This window comes from Oryzias latipes, chromosome 15 (genome assembly GCF_002234675.1).
Source record: "Oryzias latipes chromosome 15, ASM223467v1".
Lineage (NCBI taxonomy): Eukaryota > Metazoa > Chordata > Actinopteri > Beloniformes > Adrianichthyidae > Oryzias > Oryzias latipes.
This window is the reverse complement of record NC_019873.2, coordinates 5118734-5139260: the sequence shown is the minus strand read 5'-3', so window position 1 is coordinate 5139260 and position 20527 is coordinate 5118734. Positions and strand designations below refer to the sequence as shown.

At 39.0% G+C, this 20527-nt stretch overlaps 1 protein-coding gene across 1 annotated transcript in view; it reads right to left on the bottom strand.

Annotated features, from left to right (window-relative positions):
* Positions 1-20527, bottom strand: part of bean1 (brain expressed associated with NEDD4 1) — a 55527-nt gene that overhangs the window by 9740 nt on the left and 25260 nt on the right. Inside the window, exons 3-4 of the mRNA XM_020709286.2 lie at positions 5835-6038; positions 5610-5751 (exon numbers count right to left, since the gene is read on the bottom strand). Of these exons, the coding sequence (XP_020564945.1) occupies positions 5610-5751; positions 5835-6038 (346 nt within the window). The remainder of the gene's footprint in view (positions 1-5609; positions 5752-5834; positions 6039-20527) is intronic.

Here is a 20527-nt window from a genome sequence, read left to right as displayed (position 1 = left end):
ATTTTGTCTGTACATAAAGCAAATATTTATTTTAGTGAGTAAAATTTACTGATGCTCAAAAAGTGTATATAAAATGATTAAAAAAATACAAATATGATACAAATTATAATCAAACTTCAGTAAAGCATATTTTGTAAGTGGAAGAAAAAAAACGGTAAAGAAACAAGTGAAATCATACAAAACAATGGGAGCTATACTACTAAATGTATAGTTTAATTATTGATTATACTGCAAGAGGTATACAAATAATTGACATCTGTTAATATGTATCATTCCAATTATTCCTTTCAGAAATATAAACATTAAAAAAAAACTTAAATTTTAAGTTTTGCAGATAAAACACAATAAACAACTCTCTTCCATTCTGCTTTCAACAGAAATCTTAAGGTGGAGGTGAGGAATTAAAGATAGAGGCTATTTCAAATACATTCATTCATTTTCTATACCGTTTATTCCCTTTCGGGGTCACGGGGCTGCCGAAGCCTATCCCGGCCACTTGGGCGAAGGCAGGGGATTCCCTGGACAGGTCGCCAGTCTATCGCAAATATTTATAATACAACATAACTTTTTAAAATGTGTTAAAGCTGTGAAAATGGTAAAGAATGTTCTGGCCTGAACCAGAAGCTATCAAAGAAAGATTTTTTAATGTGCAACATTGATTTTGGGTTTTTAAGCAAGTTAGACTACCGCTGTAAACATATGTTTAAGTGAAAAATGATTGTTGAGGAAGGAATATGAACATTTGTGTCTCATTGTTTGGCATAGGTTTTTAGTTGTGTTGTTGGTTTTGGCCATGTTCTGTTTGTTTTTTCCCTCTATCATTCCCACCAGGTTTAGAGCGTCAATCATCCACAGGTGTCTTAATTTGTGGTAATGATTCTCAGTGTATTTGGGATTCTGGCTTTAAGTTCTTCCTTGTTGAGTCACCTGCTTTGTCACTCTTTTGTTGCTCCCTTGATTTTTTTTTTATTAACCCTTGTGCTATCTTAGATGACCCCACCCTTACTTTGACGTGTTCTCCCTACCATGACAAAGGTGGATAAAGGAGGAAAGATTTCATGTAATCCATGGACACCAGTGAAGATCACAAATCATTGAAGAAAAAAGGTTCAGAGCACTGTCTAGTGGGTCTAGATGACCCAAATCCCAATGTTAAAGTGCCTAGGATAGCACAAGGGTTAAAATGTATTTATTAATAGTTTACCTTTCAGTTTACCACAAACCTTGGTCTCCACCATTTTGGGTCCTACACCACCAGTTCCTGACCAAAAATGTCTTAATTTGTTTAGGAAACGCAGTCATTACAAAATCTCAGCCTACATCTAAATCTTATCCCTTATGTCATTTATCTTTGGAGAATGTACTTAATGTACGTAATAAAATAAACCACTGCAAAAAACCTTTTAAAAACTGTTCTTTGTCAATGACAGTTGTTATATTGTAATTGAGAAAAACAGAGGGGACTTGCTCTTCCTGCAATGGTTCAAACGGTTAACAAAGCTGAGGTGCAGTCAACTGTGGCAGCGGCCGATAGCATATTGTGTGTCTGTGTGTGTGTTCCTGTTTGCGTAGAAGAACAGGCATGGCTCTGCTCGTTCACTGCTGTGAGAGGACCTTTCCTGCGGACGAAGAGCATCACAAGATGAGTGTGTGTTTGTGCTGCTATGTTTGATTTAGGTCTTCATTTTGTGTGGAACATCAGCAGTGCCTTTACTAGCACTTCAGTGATGATGGAGGATTCATGGAAGATAGTGGTGATGTCAAACTGAAGGACACATGAAACTGAGAATGTTTGTAGCCACAGAAATTCTTTGATAAGACATGAAAGTGAGCAAAGCATACCATGCACATACCATCTGACAGCCCCACAGGTATTTCAGTAACTGAGTATTACTATACCATGTGGTATGAGCTAGTTTGCAATGCAGCTAAAAGGCCTCTTGTCACAAAGACCCAGCCTAAAGACACAGAAATGTACAAGGAAAACAGGATTTTATTCAATCTGTTCTGAAAAGTTTATTTCTCAGCCAGATGCTTCCATTAATTAGATTATTCATAGTTGAAATATCTTCTTAAAACCATGTTTAGTAATTTAATATTAAATTTGCTCCTGCTTTCAATATACCCACACAGATTAAAGTTTCAATCTTCCACATTTTTTTTAGTTCTGTTCATTACATTTCAGTACATAAGTCACTGTTTTTATTCCTCATAGTCAGCTTTTGTTTTTTCATGTAATATTAAAAGGAATTTATTAGATGTCTAAAATATCTGCCATTCTGTTACTACAGCACATTCCAGTACCAAAAGGTGGCTACTTTGAAGAACCTACAATATGATACATTTTCAGTTGTTTCACACTTTTTTGTTATGTATATAATTCCACGTGTTAATTCATAGTTTTGATGCCATCAGTGTGAATCTACAATTTTAATTGTCATTAAAATAAAGAAAACTCTTTGTATGAGAAGGTGTGTCCAAAGTTTTGGTACTGTACTGCAGTTCTTCACAACAAACGTGCCTGACATATTCAGATCCTGCAAGCACTAAGGGGTGGCTGATTATTGACGGTTATTGAGGAGACGACGGCTAAGAAGGTATGCTGATAAGTGTTTATGACTATGTGTATCTAGGTAAAAGTTGTTTTGATGAGCCGGCATTCATCCAACCATATTTCAGTGAGTTGCTGTCTCATTGTTGTGCCACGTTTCTCTGCAGCTCATCGGTTTCTACATTTCTACTTTCTTTACATCCTGTAATGCCCGGCTTTGCTGGCTGTTTTGGTCTAGTTGTTCGACTCCAAGCCCAAACCCTATTCAGACTGAGGTACCTTAGAGCGAAACAGAGTTCAGTCCGATTAGAACCAAACCAGGACCACTTCGAAAAATGGGTAAAAGAGCGGTTCCTGGTCCAGGACCAGGGTCCGCTTGAGTGCATTCAGACTGTAAATTTCTTCCGAATAATCGGGGGAAAAGTACTCTGGTTCACTTGTTCCAGTCTGAATACACCCAGGATCAACTTTAAGTGAAAAATATTTGTGTCAGTTAGCGAGTACAGTTTTTTACTTTTGATTGTCACACATGCAGGGCTCAGGAAGTATGCGTTTGCATGTGTGAACACACACACACGGCTTCTCTCTGAGAGGAAGCAGAAGCTTTCAGTCTCCACAGGTGAGCAGCTGATCCCTGAGTGTGACTCTGTGCTAGTAGGCTGCACTTGCGATGTTCCTGTGTTAGTGCAGGTGAGTGTGTGTGTTTGTGTCCGAAGCGTTCACAGTCTCAGCAGGTGAGCTGTTGATCTGAGATTTCCCACAACCATCTGTGATCTGTGCACACACACGGCAGGGGCATCACACTGACTGCAGCTACCTGCTTGTTGACAGTACACTACACAACAATCTGCCAACATTACTGTAAAGAAAACATAAGGTTCGTTGGACTGCGTGGATCTGTGTGTGCGTTGGCTTCCATTCCCTGTCATCCAGGCCAAAAAAAACCTCCCGTTCTCTCAGGCGGTTCAGAACACTCAGATTTCCTGCCACAACAGTGACGTCGTTTCCCTGCTCTCTTTTATGTGTTTGCATGCTTTTCTGTGTTTCTGTTTTGGGCTGAAATGAGAACAGACACTATATATTTATTATTTTCACTGGCTAGATTTACCAGAAATCCCACAGCAGCTCTGTCTCCATTAGAAAGCAGCACCCCTGGAGCTACCAGGTGTTTTCCTTCACAAATGATGTATTTGTCCTGCAGGGTAACGGACTTGTGTGTTGCTGCAAGACAATAACACATTAAACTAAAAGATACTTTGGCTCCAAAGTATGCCAAATCCTTTGCCTCGGATAAAAAATGATGAATGCTTGGTCAGAATCGTGTGATGCTGTTAAATCAGCATGAATGAAAAACCATATGGAGTGCTACTGACACCGCTGAGTCAGCTGAAACCTCTCAGAGCAGAAGCTGTGTGGAAGATCTTGTGGAAATGAAAGAAAAATGTCACTCTCAGTTCAAGTTAAAGAAAGTTGTAAGCACACTTGTGCACAAACCTTGGGTCTACATATTGTGTGAATCCTTACACCTTGTTTTCCTGTCCAACCCTTTATCACCAGCACTTTATCTCCAGTGTTTACATTATCGGTGTAAACCCTATTTACAAAAGTCACTTCAGAATCAGCTGATTCATGTTGATCACGTAAATTGACGAAGAGTTACAGGTCAAAAATGTTGTTTATTCTAACAGAAGACACTTTACTAAAGGCTGACAAATATGAGTTATATAATTGTCTGCACTTCATTATAGTAGTATGCAGGGTTTTAAACAGGTTGGGGTTTTTCTCTCTAAAAGATGGTGCAATAAAGAGTTCTAACTATAATAATAAATCCAGAAATAATTGTTTTTGTTCAAATATCTGCCAATACATTTATTTAAAAAATGTGATTTTAGCATAGGATTGTAGAAAGGCATAAACATAGATCAAAAGAAAAATACAATTTTCTCATTAAAATCAATGCAGATATGATTTATTCAAAATTAATACCCAGGAATTCTAAGAGACATTTGTGATGTTAAAAAGAATAAGAATAGAGTTCAAATAGCAGATTGTCATGGAACAGATCCATTTCATGTCTCAATGTTGAAAGGTCAGACTTGACCAAACTAGACAAAGAAATAAAAGATAAATGCTGAAAGTTGGGGTTAAATCTAACTCTTATTCAGAATGATACATGTATTTTATCAAACAATAGAAAAAAATAAAACAATGTGCATTCAGCAGAAAGATATGATAATTTACTAAAAGCACGCAATAAAAAAATAGTAAGAAATCAAATAAATTATCTTATTAAGAATGTAAACTGTTCAATCCAACCACAAAATGTGTAATCTGGATTACGGCAGTTACTTTAAGTGAGTGTCCAGATGAGAAGGTATGCACCGCAGGGAGAAATTCCTGTGAATTATTAACGTTGCCAATTAGACCGGCTGACATTTGGATCAAAAGCAGTGCCTTTTCTAAAGCTCCTCTTTGCCTCCCCATTCCACTCACACAAAGTGCACTAACAATCCTTTTTGCTCCTGTTAAAAGGCCAACAAAGATAGAACTAGTCTCTAATAAATGGATTTCTACGGTAGAAGGGTCAAACCAAGTCAAAGGAGAACAATGAGAAGACCGGAAGGATGGACAGTCAAGTTTTATGTTTGACATTTGACATAATTGGCAAAACAGGCATACAGTCAGGACCATAAATATTTGGACAGAGACACATTTTTTCTAATTTTGTTTCTGTACATTACCACAGTGAATTTAAAAAAAAACAACTTAGATGCCATTGAAGTGCAGACTTTCAGCTTTCATTCCATAGGTTGAACAAAAGATATACCCACATGTTGTGGCAACATGTAGTGGGTTTATGGGTTATGGCTTAGTATTGAGTTTACTCACCTATAAGATCATGACCTATAGTAAAAAGTATATGTTTGCTTTTCAATGACTTATACGCTTTTTGGTATCCTGATCCTGATTTGGTTTCCTGATCAATCGTGTGTAAAATTTCCACTAGCAAAATGAACATAGGTTGGGTCAAGTCGTATTCTACAACCTCATTCCTTACCGTGGCGGTGAGTCAGGGTACAGGTTGTTGACATGCGACAGATTCTCTCTTAGCAAGTCAAAGTCCAGAGCAGGAGGAAAGTCTTCTAGGCAGCTAGACCTCAGTTCCCCTGCTGAACCACCAAAGGAAAAACCATCTGGTCCTGGAGAAAGGGGCAGATGAAGACACTTAAAGATCTGTTTTTCAGGCATTGGTAATGATGTGCATGTTCAAACAGATACCGACCATAGCTAGCTCGAAGGTGTGGGTTTCGGAATCGACTGTCTTTGCGTAGACTTCCGATGATGATGGTTATGCAGGAGAGGAAGAGGACAAGGCCTATAACAATCCCAGCCACCACCAGCGGAGACACGAGGAGAGATGCCTCCCCTCCTGACTCCCTCTCGCTGTGACAGTCTGGGTACTCCCCATGGCTCTGGTTGGAGCTCACTGCAGGAAGATAGACAGAGACGCATAGAGAAGGTCACGCTTCTTTTGCAAGCATGTATTTGAAATGAGCTCAATTTTAATTTTGACAGCTCAAGGATGGTTGTGACTGAGCACAGGAAAATGGGAAAAAATGGCAGAGACCAGCTGAGAGGCCTGATTTCTAATTCAGGAGAGGGGGAGGTTGGCCCCTCCTGTCCAGAAAGTGACGATGATGAGTGTGAATCATGAATCAGAAATGTAATTTGGTTGTTATTTTATTCCTTTCTTAAGAGCACCACAAACACAACCAAAAACTATGAATCATGTGCATCCTTCTATAAGCTATACAAATTCCAAAACTACCCAAAATGCATTTATCACAAATTGTTAAGCATGCATGACCAGAAAGAAGAAGACGAAAGAAGACAAATCATATTTCTCATGTTACATCTGAGATGGGGAGGGGAGGCATGTGTTGGCTTAAGGCACCATTTCCTTGGTGACTACAACCTTGTCATTCCTGGTTTACCATTCTTACTTCCAGTTGGGGGTCTTCACCTCCTGTCAGTGTCTTTCTCTTGGGGGAGGCAGGCTCTTGCCTCTACTCAAAGCTGAATCAGTGAGGGCACAGTGTGGGCACAGTGTGGGCACCTTCAGAGTGTCCATGGACTGCTTGGAAGCCAGTGATCGGCGCTGCTGTGGACTTGTAGGTGGGCCTGGGATCCCAAAGCACAATCTGAATTCCCCCCTACCCTTCTGGCTCCTCCCTATTGCCCCAATTGTTGGGGCATTTGGAGCTGTAGCGGAGTCAGAAATTGTTTTTTTAAGGAGGAGCCTTAGCAACTTAGGAGTGGGTATATCCCTACTTATAGGGTGATTGAGAATGCCGGCAGCTACCCGCTTACATAGATTGATGACATCATTGAGTGGTAGTAATGTCTGAATTGAAGACAGTATTTTTCCACATCTCTTTACTTGGAGCGCTAAATATAGGGATAAGGAGAAGCCAGAGGGGTATAGGGGAAGAATTCGGACACGGCCCAAGTTTCTCTTAGTGGGTTAAATAAAGTCTTAGCTATCTCTATGCACCTACACCCTCTGGTTCACCTGTGGAGAGGCCTCCTGAGGTGAGGTCCTGTGAGGGGGCCTGGTAGTGGGTTGTCCAGGAGGTGGATGTGTTTGGGCTCAGTCTCCATTGCATTTCTACAGAATTACCTGACACAATATAACGTATTTTTCTGTGTTGGTTATACGGATGTATGTGTGTGCATGTACCAGTATGTTTGCGTTACCTTATATTTGTAATGTGTAAAGCTTTCTGTGTGTTTGTGTAAATGTGTGCTTCTTTGTGTGTGGATTTTTGTGTGGTTGTGCACAACAATGCAGTCATCCTGTAAACAGGCTGTTATGACACTGATGAAGCAACTTTAGTTGACTATTTTGATTTGTTTTCTTTTTATGTCTAACGTTGGATGTTTTGTAATCAGTACAATTTACACTGGTCTTTTAATGATGATTTTGCTGTTTTTAAGCAAAATCAATTACATCCTCTCTATATCGTTCAATCTAGGACTCAACAAAATATCTTCAAAAACTTGTCACATAAAAACATCCTGCCACGCTTGTTTTGATTCCTCTTGCTTCTTCTCTTTTCACCATGTCTATTCATCCTGTCTCTCTCCGCCTTAGGTTCCTTAAGGTCTTCTTCCATTTCAGTGTCTGACAGATAATTACAGCTAGAGCGTGCACATACAGTCTTCATCATCATTAGATATCAAAACATCTCTGATCTTTGTACATTTCTGATAAATATCTCGTCTGTTTACACTGCCTGTTTGTCTGACTACATCCTGTACTGTTCTCTCTACAAAGCTTTAATGTTGATAAATAAAATAAAGTTTTTTGATTTTATCAAGCCTATACTTAGATGCATTCTCACTTTTTGTGACAAAAGGGTCGAACTAGTCTGAAGGCAAAGTTAAATGTTTGCTATTGCAATTTGGATGATCATGACAATCAAAGGGGGCCACATGCCAAAATGCATCCAAAACTTGCAGATATAATCCAAAAATTGGGACATTTTTAGCTCTCAAGAATGTCGCTTGAATACCAGATATTGTCAAAACAAAATGAAACTACATCCTAGTGTTAAAGATAAGTTGTTAAAGTCCAACTCCGATATTCTTTTGATCCATTTTAAAAGTGTTCTGAGTGCTCTTTTAATAATGATTATGATTACTTCTATCCCAAAAAAATGGGACATAGTTTCTGCACAGTGACAGTAGATCATTAGATATATCCACCTCTGGGTTTTGGGCGGGACCGCTGGTACGGAGCAACCCCGCCCCCCGGAATCTGGATCACAACTTTATGGATGGATAGCTCGAACATTTTTTTTAAACCATTTTTGTTGCATCAGTAATGTTAGTTTGGTGGTGTGAGGGGCTAAAAGCTAGCATTATAGGGTGTAAACATACCTTAGGTATAGGTGACAGCAAAGGGGGTTGGGTTTTTATATGCGCCAATGGTCCCACCCACAACATAGAAGTTAATTTCTGATAAACTACTGCCACTCTGCAGAAACAATGTCCTAGAACACAACACAGGTTTTTTGATATTGCCTAAAAACAACAAAATCGTCATTAAAAGACCAGAGGGAACACTTAAAAACAGATGATCGGAGTGAGACTTTAAATACAGGGACTAATATGCTCGGTTTAAAACTATTGTGTGCAGAGCAGAAGATGGAGATACAAGAATGTTAGAAAAAAAACTTCAAATACTGGTTGGAAGCATGTCAAAAATGGTAAAATAGGATTTCATTTAGAAAGTTGACATGGGACAACTCACAATTTATGCAATTTGTAGGCAACATTTGTTCCATTGAAAATCCTGTAACATGTTTTTACATATATGCCTTAACACTTGTGTTATCCTAGGCACTTTAACATTGGGAGTTGGGTCATCTAGACCCACTAGACAGTGCACTGAACCTTTTTTCTTCAATGATTTGTGATCTTCACTGGTTTTTCATATATTACACGAAATCCTCTCCCCCTTTATCCACCTTTGTCATGATAGGGAGAACACGTCAATGGTCATCTTAACCCCATAGGATTGCACAAGGGTTACGACTTATCAATACTACATTGCAAACTGCTTCTAATTCCATTTTGGCAGACATCCATAGGCTTTCCTGTAATAAGTCATCTTGTCAAACTCTTTGTTAATCTTAGACCTGCTAAGATGTTCTCAATCTCTCCACTGTCTCCTGACTTCTCTCAGTGGAGCATGTAAGGATCAGTTCCACCGAAAGGTGTCACAAGACATTCTGACATGTTAATGCTTATATACTGTAATACTTATGCTTTACTTTCTTTTTTGAAGGTCCAAACCGCGTTAAAGTCACATTCACCCATGTACACACACATTCACGCACTGATGGCAGCTTCGCTGCTAAACACACGGGCCAACCAATAACAACCAGGTGGGGGGTTTTGGGGTTCAGTGGACACTTTGTCACATGGGTGGGCAAAGCCGGAACTGAACTTATCAGAGGTGGACCACTCTACCTCTGCAACACGGCTGCCCTGACATCGACTGAATCTTCTGCACCATTTTATCTCCATTCATCGAAAACCTAATATGAAGCCCCTCCTGGATATCTGAAACATTTATTGTGTTCTCATAGGTTTGCTAGACCACCAGCCTTTTTTAACTGGATCTATTTCTGTCAGTCACTATTCAAAGCTAATGGCCATTGTTGAAAGCTAGAATGCTGATCAGCTGGGAAACTGACAGCTTAGCCTTGAAGCTCTCTTTACTGTCAGTTCAGTACAATATTCACCTCACTGACCACTGCCCCAAGCTACCTTTAGATTTTCATGTATAACCTATTTTCTAACCCACATTGCTTCCACTGGCTTCATTTTTTTTTCTATTCTAGACAGCAAATTAGTTTGGGATTTAACCCTACAGAGAGATAAAAAACCAGAATAAGCAATTTCGGCACAGATGTTTCTTCAACAGCACAGTAAATAATATCAATGTGCAGTACTTCACACAATTCACAATTTTTTTAGGTTAACCTCTTAACAACCACTTCTGCTCCAAAATTATTTTAATTAACTTGAAAACAAAAACAAACAGGATTTTTTTTCATAGCGGGAAATAATTCAGCTGTCAAGGTGTTAAACAAACAAGAGATTTAAAAAAAAAATCACTGTTTATTTTAGTAAAATGAAAAAAATAAAAATCAGGTGCTAAAGTGATGTGCCACAGACTGACTCGGATGTCCACACTATGTCACGATGGGGGAAGGTTGAAGCACCCAGGCGCAGAGAGGAGAGGAGGCAGGAGTTCCAGGAACAAGGGCTTTTAATAACACAAACCAAAACCACTGCTAAAGCAGGCAAACCAAAACTTGAAACATTCATTATACTCAAAAACCGGGGAAGAGCAGAATATGGACCAGCGCAGGAGGAAGGGAAAGACGAGACTTAAATACAGACAAGGCAACAAGACACAGGTGGAAACACTCAGGACTGATGGGAAAAGGTAAAACTCGAAACCAACAACAAAACAGGAAATATTACAAAATAAAACAGGAAATCAAGGAACCAAACCAAAAGAAACTGAAACCGTTACACACTACTTAATTCTCACTGTGATATAAACTCATGCACCCTTCCCAGATATGACGTGCTCAGTTAGCTCCTCACTTCTTTTCTCACTTATGTTTCTAATCTGAATGTCTTTGGTAATCTGATTTCACACAGATTTTCCAGAGAAGTTAAATGACTTCCCACTGAAGGCTCTTAGTCTGACCTCTTCCTTTTCTTCATAACAAGATTTTCAATAAATTTCATGTCTACATTGATCCTCAAATTCATTTTTCCTTTGCTATTCTTAGAAAGAACTCAATAAGAATGTGTCATTGTAACGATTCAACCTCTAAACCTAAATGCACAGACCCGTCAAGTCTTTTATAGACACATGGTTGGAATTACTCTGCTTAACTGCCTTAAAAAATATAGCAAATAGCAATTTTACTATAAATATGTATGAATGTTCATCCACAAAAGATCAGATTGACTTGTGAGGTACCTCAAGGTTCTGTCCTGGGTTCTTCACCCTTCAATAAGTTGGAGATGTCAAAAGAAGACATAATGCATAATGTTTCATAGCTTTACATCTTACATCTAATTACTTGGAACCCATTGACAAGCTTTTTAATTGCATTGTAGTTATAGATGTGGATGGTAGAAAACTCAATGCAGAAACCAGGACAAAAATTTGGCTTTAAAGTCCCACTCCGATCCTCTTTTGATCTATTCCAAAAGTGTTCCCAGTGCTCCTTTAATTACGTACATGCATCACAGCAACAAGGACTTATTTGTATGATCAGACTTCCTTTTGAGACTCTAACGCACAGGGAATTCTCTCTGAGCTGCACACTGCTGAGGTCCTGCTGCTGCTGCTGCTGCTGTGTAGGGGACGGCATCTGGTTATGTATAATGAAACAGCAACAAAGCTAATTCATTTTGACAGCTTGTCACTAAAGTTTATTGTTGAACTTGTGCCCACCTCCAGAATAGCGCACAGCTGTATCACAGAAAAGCCATTTCCTGATCGCTGGTCGACACACCCCTGAACTCGGCTGCAGCCTGAGGCATATTTGTTTTTAAAGGAAGGCTCAAGAACTACCTTTTTATTCTGGCTTGTATTTCAAATTTGGCAAAATAATTATTTCTCTAGATTTTTTTAAAAGGTTTTATTCATTGGCTCTCTATGTTTAAAATTTGATTTTTACATTTCCATTAAGGTCTACTCGTCTATATATTTATTTGGTTAGCAGGGCAGATTTCTTCCCCTACCCCTACATTTAACCCTCCAAACAGTGAGTTATCAATAGTCGCCGGTCATCTACGATAGTGCACAGCTGCAACATTGCTTTTGTAACTTTAAAAAGTCATGCTAAAACAAAAAGTCATTACTCACATTTAAATGTAAACTTCTGTGCTTCAGAGCACACCCACATGCAGAAAAGGGGTTCTCCTCGATTGAAGTGGAGGGTTCTGCGTCCCTTCCTTGCAAGGTTTAGCTCTTTAAGAACTATTTTAGACAACCCTACCCCTCCAAATGCCCCTACAATTTGAAGGGGAAGAGCTGGGATTCTGCCTCAGCTGTTCCTTTCACTCGATTTACATTTTCTGTAAATCCAGTGTGTTCTACGGGAGGACCCTCCACACACTGAGCAACCCTTCTTATGGAATGGGGTAGTTGTAGTGGCACCTCCCGTATCTGGCTGCTTGCTTTGATCAGGGGATGTCTCATGGTGGCGTCCTCTGTGATCTTGACTGGGTTGGTCGCCGGCATAGACAGATCCCAAAAATATATTTTTCTGAAATCAGCACTGAGCCAGGATTCCACTTTAGTTTCCATTACTATTTATACTTTGGAATTTATTCTTGTGTTATTTCATGTTCCATTATGTTGGCTGCGAGTGTCAGGAGGGTTCAGGGCATTCTGTGTGTTTTGTGATATAGTTTTTTGTCGTTTTAAGCATGTATTGTTGTTGAATGAAAAGTGCTTTATGAATAAAGTTTGGTTTTATTTATTTACTTAAATATAAACTTCGATCTGCCATCATTTTCTGTCCTTGAAGCAGCCAGATGCCTGTTTTCAAAAAATCAGGCAAATTGATAATTTTTTTTTCTTTTCTTTTTTTAAACTGGAATTGATCACTTCTCAAGCATTATAGTGGCTGTAAGACAGATTTATTGGTTTTATTAAACTATCTAAGCTAAATTAATTTTTACAGTAACAAATGTTTTGTCTTTAAGAATCCCTGATTTGAATGGACGCTTTTGCATTGAGCCTCAAACATCCTGAATATACAAAGTTACACCAAACACCTAATCTGCCAAATCTGTCTACTGTTAATTCCAAGCTGCTTCGTAACCCTTGTGCTATCCTAGGCACTTTAACATTGGGAGTTGGGTCATCCAGACCCACTAGACAGTGCACTGAACCTTTTTCTTCAATGATTTGTGATCTTCACTGGTGTCCATGGATCACATGAAATCTTTCCACCTTTATCCACCTTTGTCATGGTAGGGAGAACACGTCAATGTAAGGGGGGGGGTCATCTAAGATAGCACAAGGGTTTTAAAAGTTGCACTTTTTTAAAATTTTAAGCAAAAATAATTATTTTTAAATCTTGTAATACAATATGATAAAATAGTAAAACAAATGATTAATCAATTATTGAAAATGGTTACATTGATTGACTTTTAATTATATTACTTCACTTGCTCCAAAAATTGATAAATAATTGATTCATTCTTTTTTCCTAATGTAACATAATTTTGCACATATTTTTAACTTTTGATACTTGATTAAATTTTGCCATGAAAATCTCTGAAACAGTGTTATGTCTATTTTACTGATATAGTATTATTTTTTAATCATATCAATGACTTTTATGAGTAACATAATCTGCATATATTTTGGATAACTGATCTGCATTTGCCATGTTGACATTCTGAAAGTTATCTTCAGTTATTTTTTTACATAATAATTAAGAAATTCATCTTTGTCATGTGCTTTATTGATTCACTATGATTCTTAATTCTGACTGATAAAAGCTAGGAACCGGATATTGATAACTCATGTAATAAAATGGTTATAGTATAACCGAGTTCGCTTCCTTCCACTCCCTTTCAAGCAATATTTATTAATATGTCTAATTATCCTAAGTCTGATTCGTCATTGTATGAATGTATAACTGATGATTGTATTGCTTTTGAATATTCTAATTTGATTGCTTATAATAAACCATTTCAAATCAATTCAAATCAAATATGATAAAGCCTGCAACCAGTTTTAGTGTGTTCTGGCGTGCCGGAATGTGTGGGTTTGACTTTGTAAAGTCTTCAGTAATGTCTTATTGACTTCTCTTGAATACTTTGCATGGTTTTAAACAATACTGCAAGTAATAAACACAAATATGACACAACGTCTGTCAGAGTGATCCTTTCATTATGAGTTTCAGCCACCTCCTTTATGACATTGCTAGAGATCCAACAGCACTTTCTGGCACTCAAAGAGCAGCTCCTGTCACGATGTTTCACAGAATTAGAAATTCAACTTAACCCAACAGCGGCATCAAGGTTTTTTTTAAGGATGCAAAAAATTCAAAGTAAAATGTCACTGTGCTTGATTTGAGGCCTTTTTTAAACTATTTTTTAAACACAAATGACACAAAATGACAGTAAGCTGATGGATTTCTAAAATTTGCAAAAACTCACTCCTATGTTTTGTGTTAGTAAACCTAAAGTAATAATATGAAATAAATGAGAAATAATGACAAAACTTTACTTACATATCTAGGTCACAGAAATAAAACTTCCAACACTTTCCATCCAAAACATAAGATTTCACCGCAGGTGAAAATTAAATGTGTTCAAAAACAAAAAAAAAGATCATTCAAAAAGATAACTCGAAATTATAACTTATTAATTATGGCCAACACCTTGCTGTGTGAACACATATCTAGGTGTTAGGGGTCTTTTCAAGGTGATACACGAGGATGATAGAAAACTGATTTTTGTTTTATTAAATTAGTTGATATCTCTGTAAAATGGGTTTAGATGGATTCTCCAATCGATGTTGTCTTTAAAAAATAATATACTGTTTACATTTTCTGAAAGTCACATTGGGCTATTTTCTGCTGGTCAAAAAGGTAAAAAAGCAACCATTACCAAACCATTCACCTCCAGTTTTGACAGATTCAGCCAAAAGAGGAGAGAAATGATCAGAGACATGTCACAGACGAGTAGTTATGAAGGAGCCAAATGCAGAGCAAGCCTGGGATGATGACAGAAAAAGAATTTATGAATGAACTGAAACATAAATCAAACAGTACAGCCATGAATAAAATATGGGTTGTGCATTAGCATCCTGCAAATAGCATTGGAGCACTGGTTGCTTCGCCTTTATGAAAGTTTTTGTAAACACGGCTATTAATATTGTGGCTGGGAAATTTAAAAACTATTTAAAAAAATCTTTGGGAAAATCCTAATTCGGACCCCTACCAAAACCACAAGCCATGCAGCGATGACACTTACAAACTATATTGCTCTGTGCACAAAGACCTGGTCATTTAAGAAAAGCAAGAAACATATATCAGAGAAAACAAACATCAATGAAAAAAAGCAGTCAATTTTAGCAGAATGACCTAAAAGAAAAAACTAAGTTAAATCTACAGACTGACAAAAGGTTTACCAGCATCAGTTCAGAAATATATGCAAAATCATCAACTGAAACCAGACTTTGTGAATACATTCATGCAGCACAGTAAATATTTTATTCATATTTAATTTTTTTATATACTTCCTTTATTTTAGTTAAAATATTTATCTAAAATTTAATCAAACTAATTCCAGGAACATTTTTTGATAAAACGTGAAAAAGAAATGTATTTTTCTCCCTGAAACGTTCTATGCTCTGCTTTTTCTTCCACATCTTTAGACAGAATACCAGATTCTTAAGCCGTCTTGGCTCTCAGCTGCTGCAGCCTCACTGAATACAGCATCACAGACAGATGTGACGGGGGATTGTGTGGGTTGGAGAGAGATCTAATGGTATTCACTGACCTTCAATAACTGTTGTCTCTCTTTATGCAACTTAAATATGGAACAGTCTTCCAGATGATGTGAGACAAACTTCTACTCGAGCATTATTTAAGTCCAGGCTAAAAGCTAATTTGTAGATTAGAGAGCAACACCTGAAAGTCTTTTATCTGCACTTTTCTCTTGATTTTAATAAGGCTAGAACCTAGAACCCCCCTCCCCATTTAAAAAAGTAATTTTTTTGTTCCTATATTTGCTGAAAAACAGAGTAAATAAAAGTCATTTACAGCAGGTTTTTATGTTAGGTAACAGACAAATGAACTTCTTGTGGTTCTGGAGATTTTCAGCAGCTGGTAGATCCACTACTGCACTCCATCCTCTTTCAAACATAAGCAGGTTTGTGACCAGAAATATCCCTTTTGAAGAAGTAGGAAAGTAGATGTGCGCTTGCATTAATCTGAAACTCAGAATGTGCAAATATTTGTCCGGCTTTTAGAGCATTTGTGATGCAGTAAAAAGGAAACAGGACCACATTAACCCTTGTGCTATCTTAGATGACCCCACCCTTGCATTGAGGTGTTCTCCCTACCAAGACAAAGGTGGATAAAGGTGGAAAGATTTCATGTAATCCATGGACACCAGTGAAGATCAGAAACCATTGAAGAAAAAAGGTTCAGAGCACTGTCTAGTGGGTCCAGATGACCCAACTCCCAACGTTAAAGTGCCTAGGATATCACAAGGGTTACAATCTCAAATGTTTGACAGCCAAATAAGCAAATTAGCACGATAAGATTAGCATAATAAAATTAAAATAAACACATTTGACCTTGTAAAATGCTGTAAAAATTTGAAATTATTTGTAGTTTCTAAACAACAAAAAAGTCAACTATGTCAAAATGTTACAAGCCAATTTGTCTACATGTTTTATAGTGAGATTGTCATATTTTGGACATTATACGTTATCTTGTTGAGATTGTTAAAACCACCTGACTGTATTTCCTTTTCAAGCCGATAACAGGCATCATAAAGAAAAACCACTGGGAGTTTGTCATATGTCCATACCAACTAACAAAGACTGTGGATTTGTAGAAAATACCTTTTTGGCAATGTTTTCTGGGATGATATCAAATGTGTGGCAGCCCATCTTCAAGTCGTACCGCAGAGCCTGTTTGAACTCAGCGGCTCTCAACCACACAGCATCAGTCTGATTAGTGGAAAGTCTTCCAGTTGTGGTTCTGGAGATTTTCAGCAGCTGGTAGATCCACTATTGCACTCCATCCTCTTTCAGAAATAAGCAGGTTTGTGACCAGAAATATCCCTTTCAGAGAAAAAACACGAGTAGTTCTATTAACTATGCAGTGGTAAGTAAAAACGAAGCATCTGAATGCACAGGAACTGAGGCCTCAGCTGTGTCAGTGCACTATGCACGGCACACGCTGGTCTAGGGACGCTGCAGGCTTGACGTCTTGTTTGGATGACTGACGGCTGCAGCAGCAGGAACCAAGCAATGAGCGTGTGCTTCATTCAAGACAATAGAACAACTGAAAAAAGTCCCCCATTTAACGAGAGTATAAAAAAACAAAAATCAAAGTATCAAAGCTGCCCTTAATGGTGCAGGTTAACCAGAAGCCTAATATTACATTACAGGAGCACAACTGACATGGTGTTTGTTCTCCAACAACTTCAAGAAAAGTTTCGTGAGCAGAACAAGGCACTCTATGTAACCTTTGGCGTTTGACACTGTGAGCTGAAAAGGCATGTGGCAGATCATGGAACGTCTTGGCTGCCCGCCCAAATTCCTCAACATGGTTGTTCAGCTGCATGAAGACTAGCACAGGCAGATCAGGCTCAATAGCGACCTTTCAGACACTTTCCCCATCATCAACGGCGTAAAACAGGGCTGTGTCTTGACACATCCGCTACCGCCTCGATGGCAGCTTGTTCAACCTGAGAGGACTGAAGGCACCAAGATCCGTTAGCAATTGATCAGTGACCTCCTCTTTGCCGATGACGCAGCTCTCCTAGCTCACACTCAGAAAGCACTTCAGCGATTAACTTCCTGCTTTGCAGATGCTACCAAGCTCTTCGGACTTGAAGTTAGTCTAAAGAAGACAGAGGTCCTCCACCAGCCAGCACCTCGGGAAGCGTACCAGCTTCCCCATGTCTATCTCGGAGAGACAGAACTGAAAGCAATCCAGCAGTTTACCTACTTGGGGTGCACAATTACCTCAGATGCCAGGATCGACAAAGAGTTTGACAACAGGCTCACCATGGCAAATAGTGCCTTTGGCAGACTCCACAGTCGGGTGTGGAACAACAAGCACCTGAAGAGACCCACCAAGATCAGTGTTTACAGGGCACTTGTGGTGACCACCCTTCTTTACGGCTCTGAGTCTTGGGACATCTACCAGCACCACCTGCGAGTCCTCGAACATTTCCACCAGCGCTGTCTACGCACCATTCTTGGCATCCATTCGAGCGACTATGTCACCAATGTCGAAGTCCTCGAGAGGGAAGACATCCAAAGCATAGAGGCCATGCTTCTTAAGTTGCTACTGCGGTGGGCTTGACATGTACACAGGATGGAGGACCACCGACTGCCAAAGATCACTCTGTATGGTGAACTTGCATCAGGCCAGAGAGATAGAGGGGCACCGAAAAAAAGATACAAAGACTCTCTCAAGAAATCCCTTGGTGCTTGCAACATCGACCATCATCAGTGGTCCACTCTGCCAAAAGATCGTGACACCTGGCGCCAGTACATCAAAGACGCTGTCTCCTCTTTTGAAGAAAATCGGCGGACTAGTCTAAAAGACAAACGGCAGAGGAGAATAGCCAGCCACACGACTGCACCGAATCCAGAACAGACTTTCACCTGCAGCCTCTGCTGCAGGGCCTGCCTTTCCCGTATTGGATTGCTCAGCCACGAGCGAGCTTGTAGAAGACGTGGACAGCCCCCTTCATAATCCTCGTTTACGAAGCCTCACCATGAATATTACGTTCATTCTTAAAAATCCAGATTTTAGCCTCCACCTCCCCCATTATAAATTATTATTTAATGTTATATTGAAACGAGATAGAATGTGGGTCACAACACATGACTGTTAACATGAATGTGGGTCAGAATATATTATATTCTCCCTTAATCTCCCCCCGTGCATCCCTCCCTCATGGGATAGTTTGGAAAGAGACGGATTATCACACCTAACCGGCCCATATTCCTGCCTTTCTCTTGTTTAATCATCTGCCTCTTCCTAACTCATTCATTTGTTAGGTGGCTGTGACGATTTATGGCTGCTGCTTTAGTTTCTTTTCCTTGGGGTCCCAGTCATGTCTCACGACACGTCGAGGGCCGCCGTTCAATCAACTCTTCTAATCTGAAGTCAGAAAAAAAGGTGTGTTCAAAACGAATACACACGTTTGAATTTCTACTTTAGGATTTATTGTAAAATTATTTTGAGTGAACGTCAGGGTTTAAAACACCTGAGCAGATGGAAACAAACACTCTAGAGTGTTGGTGGATGTTTGATGTTCAGAGGTTTTACCACGCAGTGATATTTTGATGAGTCAGTGGAAAATGAAGAACTTGACTGAGTTTTACTGAGTTCTACACTCCAATGCTCCAATGTTACTGTGGCTCTTCACAACAGTGGTTTAACCTCCTGACTTTGGGAAAACACTAATTTTGAATTTAGATTGCATGAAAATCATGTCAAAGTAACAGAGAAAAAGGTTTGTGAATAAGAAAAACAAAGAAAAAGGATGTTTAACTACATTCAAACAGAGTGCCTCAACTTTCCTCTCAGGAGAAAAGGTCCAACCAGTGGTTTCAGCTCTGGACTCTCAAGCAGAATCATGAAGAGCAAAAAGAAAGTGTTATCTAACCCTGCAATGTGTACACTGGCTAAGAAAGGACGAGTGTCTTCTCCTTTTTCTACTGTTAATTAACGCATGTCTGCCACCTACAACGGGAAAAGGCTTAGGCCAAATCAGAATTCTTCCGCTACCCCTACAGCTTCTCCCTACCCCTACATTCAGTCCTTAAAACGGAGCGTTATAAAAAAATACTGTCTTCTAATTCGGACGTCACTCCCACTCAATGACGTCATCAAAAGTCGCCGGTCATCCACGATGGCCTGTAGATGCCAGCACTCGGAAATACACAATATCAGTTTTAAAACTTTAAAAAGTCATGCTAAAACAGAAAGTCATTACTTAAATTTACATATAAACCTCTGTGCTTCAGAGCACACCCACGTGAAGAAATGCATTTCTCCTCCGACGCGGAACACCCGCACCGCCGAGGGCTCTGTATCCCCCTACCACGAGCGTCTTCCCTTCAAAAAACTATTTCAAACGCCCCTATCCCTCCAAATGCCTTTACAATTTGAGGGATAGAGAGAAGCCAGAGAGGTAGGGGAAGAATTTGGATTTGGCCTTAGTTTGAATGTCAAAGAGGTGTAAATCTTGTGAATCTTGCTCCATGCTATTTTTATCACAGCTCTAAGCTGATATATGAAAGAACTGGTGTCATAGAATTCCGATCGGGCACAAACTGCAATTATTCATTTCTACTCTGTGATCTATTTTCAAACTTTTGGCACTTGTGTAAATTAAAGGGGACACCATTCATACGTCTCTACCAAATCCAAGTCTCTGATTGATCAAACTTTGATCAATCAGGTATGACCAATCAACACGCATTTGATGGCTGTGGGTTTTGTGTCCAAAAACGGTCACATAAACTGCGTGAATTCAAGAGTTTTGAGCGTGGAAGCCCGACACACACATACATGCATTTACATAGACTTTTCATTGGAAGTGGTCGCTTAAACTCGAGTTGTTGAGGGCAGTGTAAACATAAAAATCAAAGTA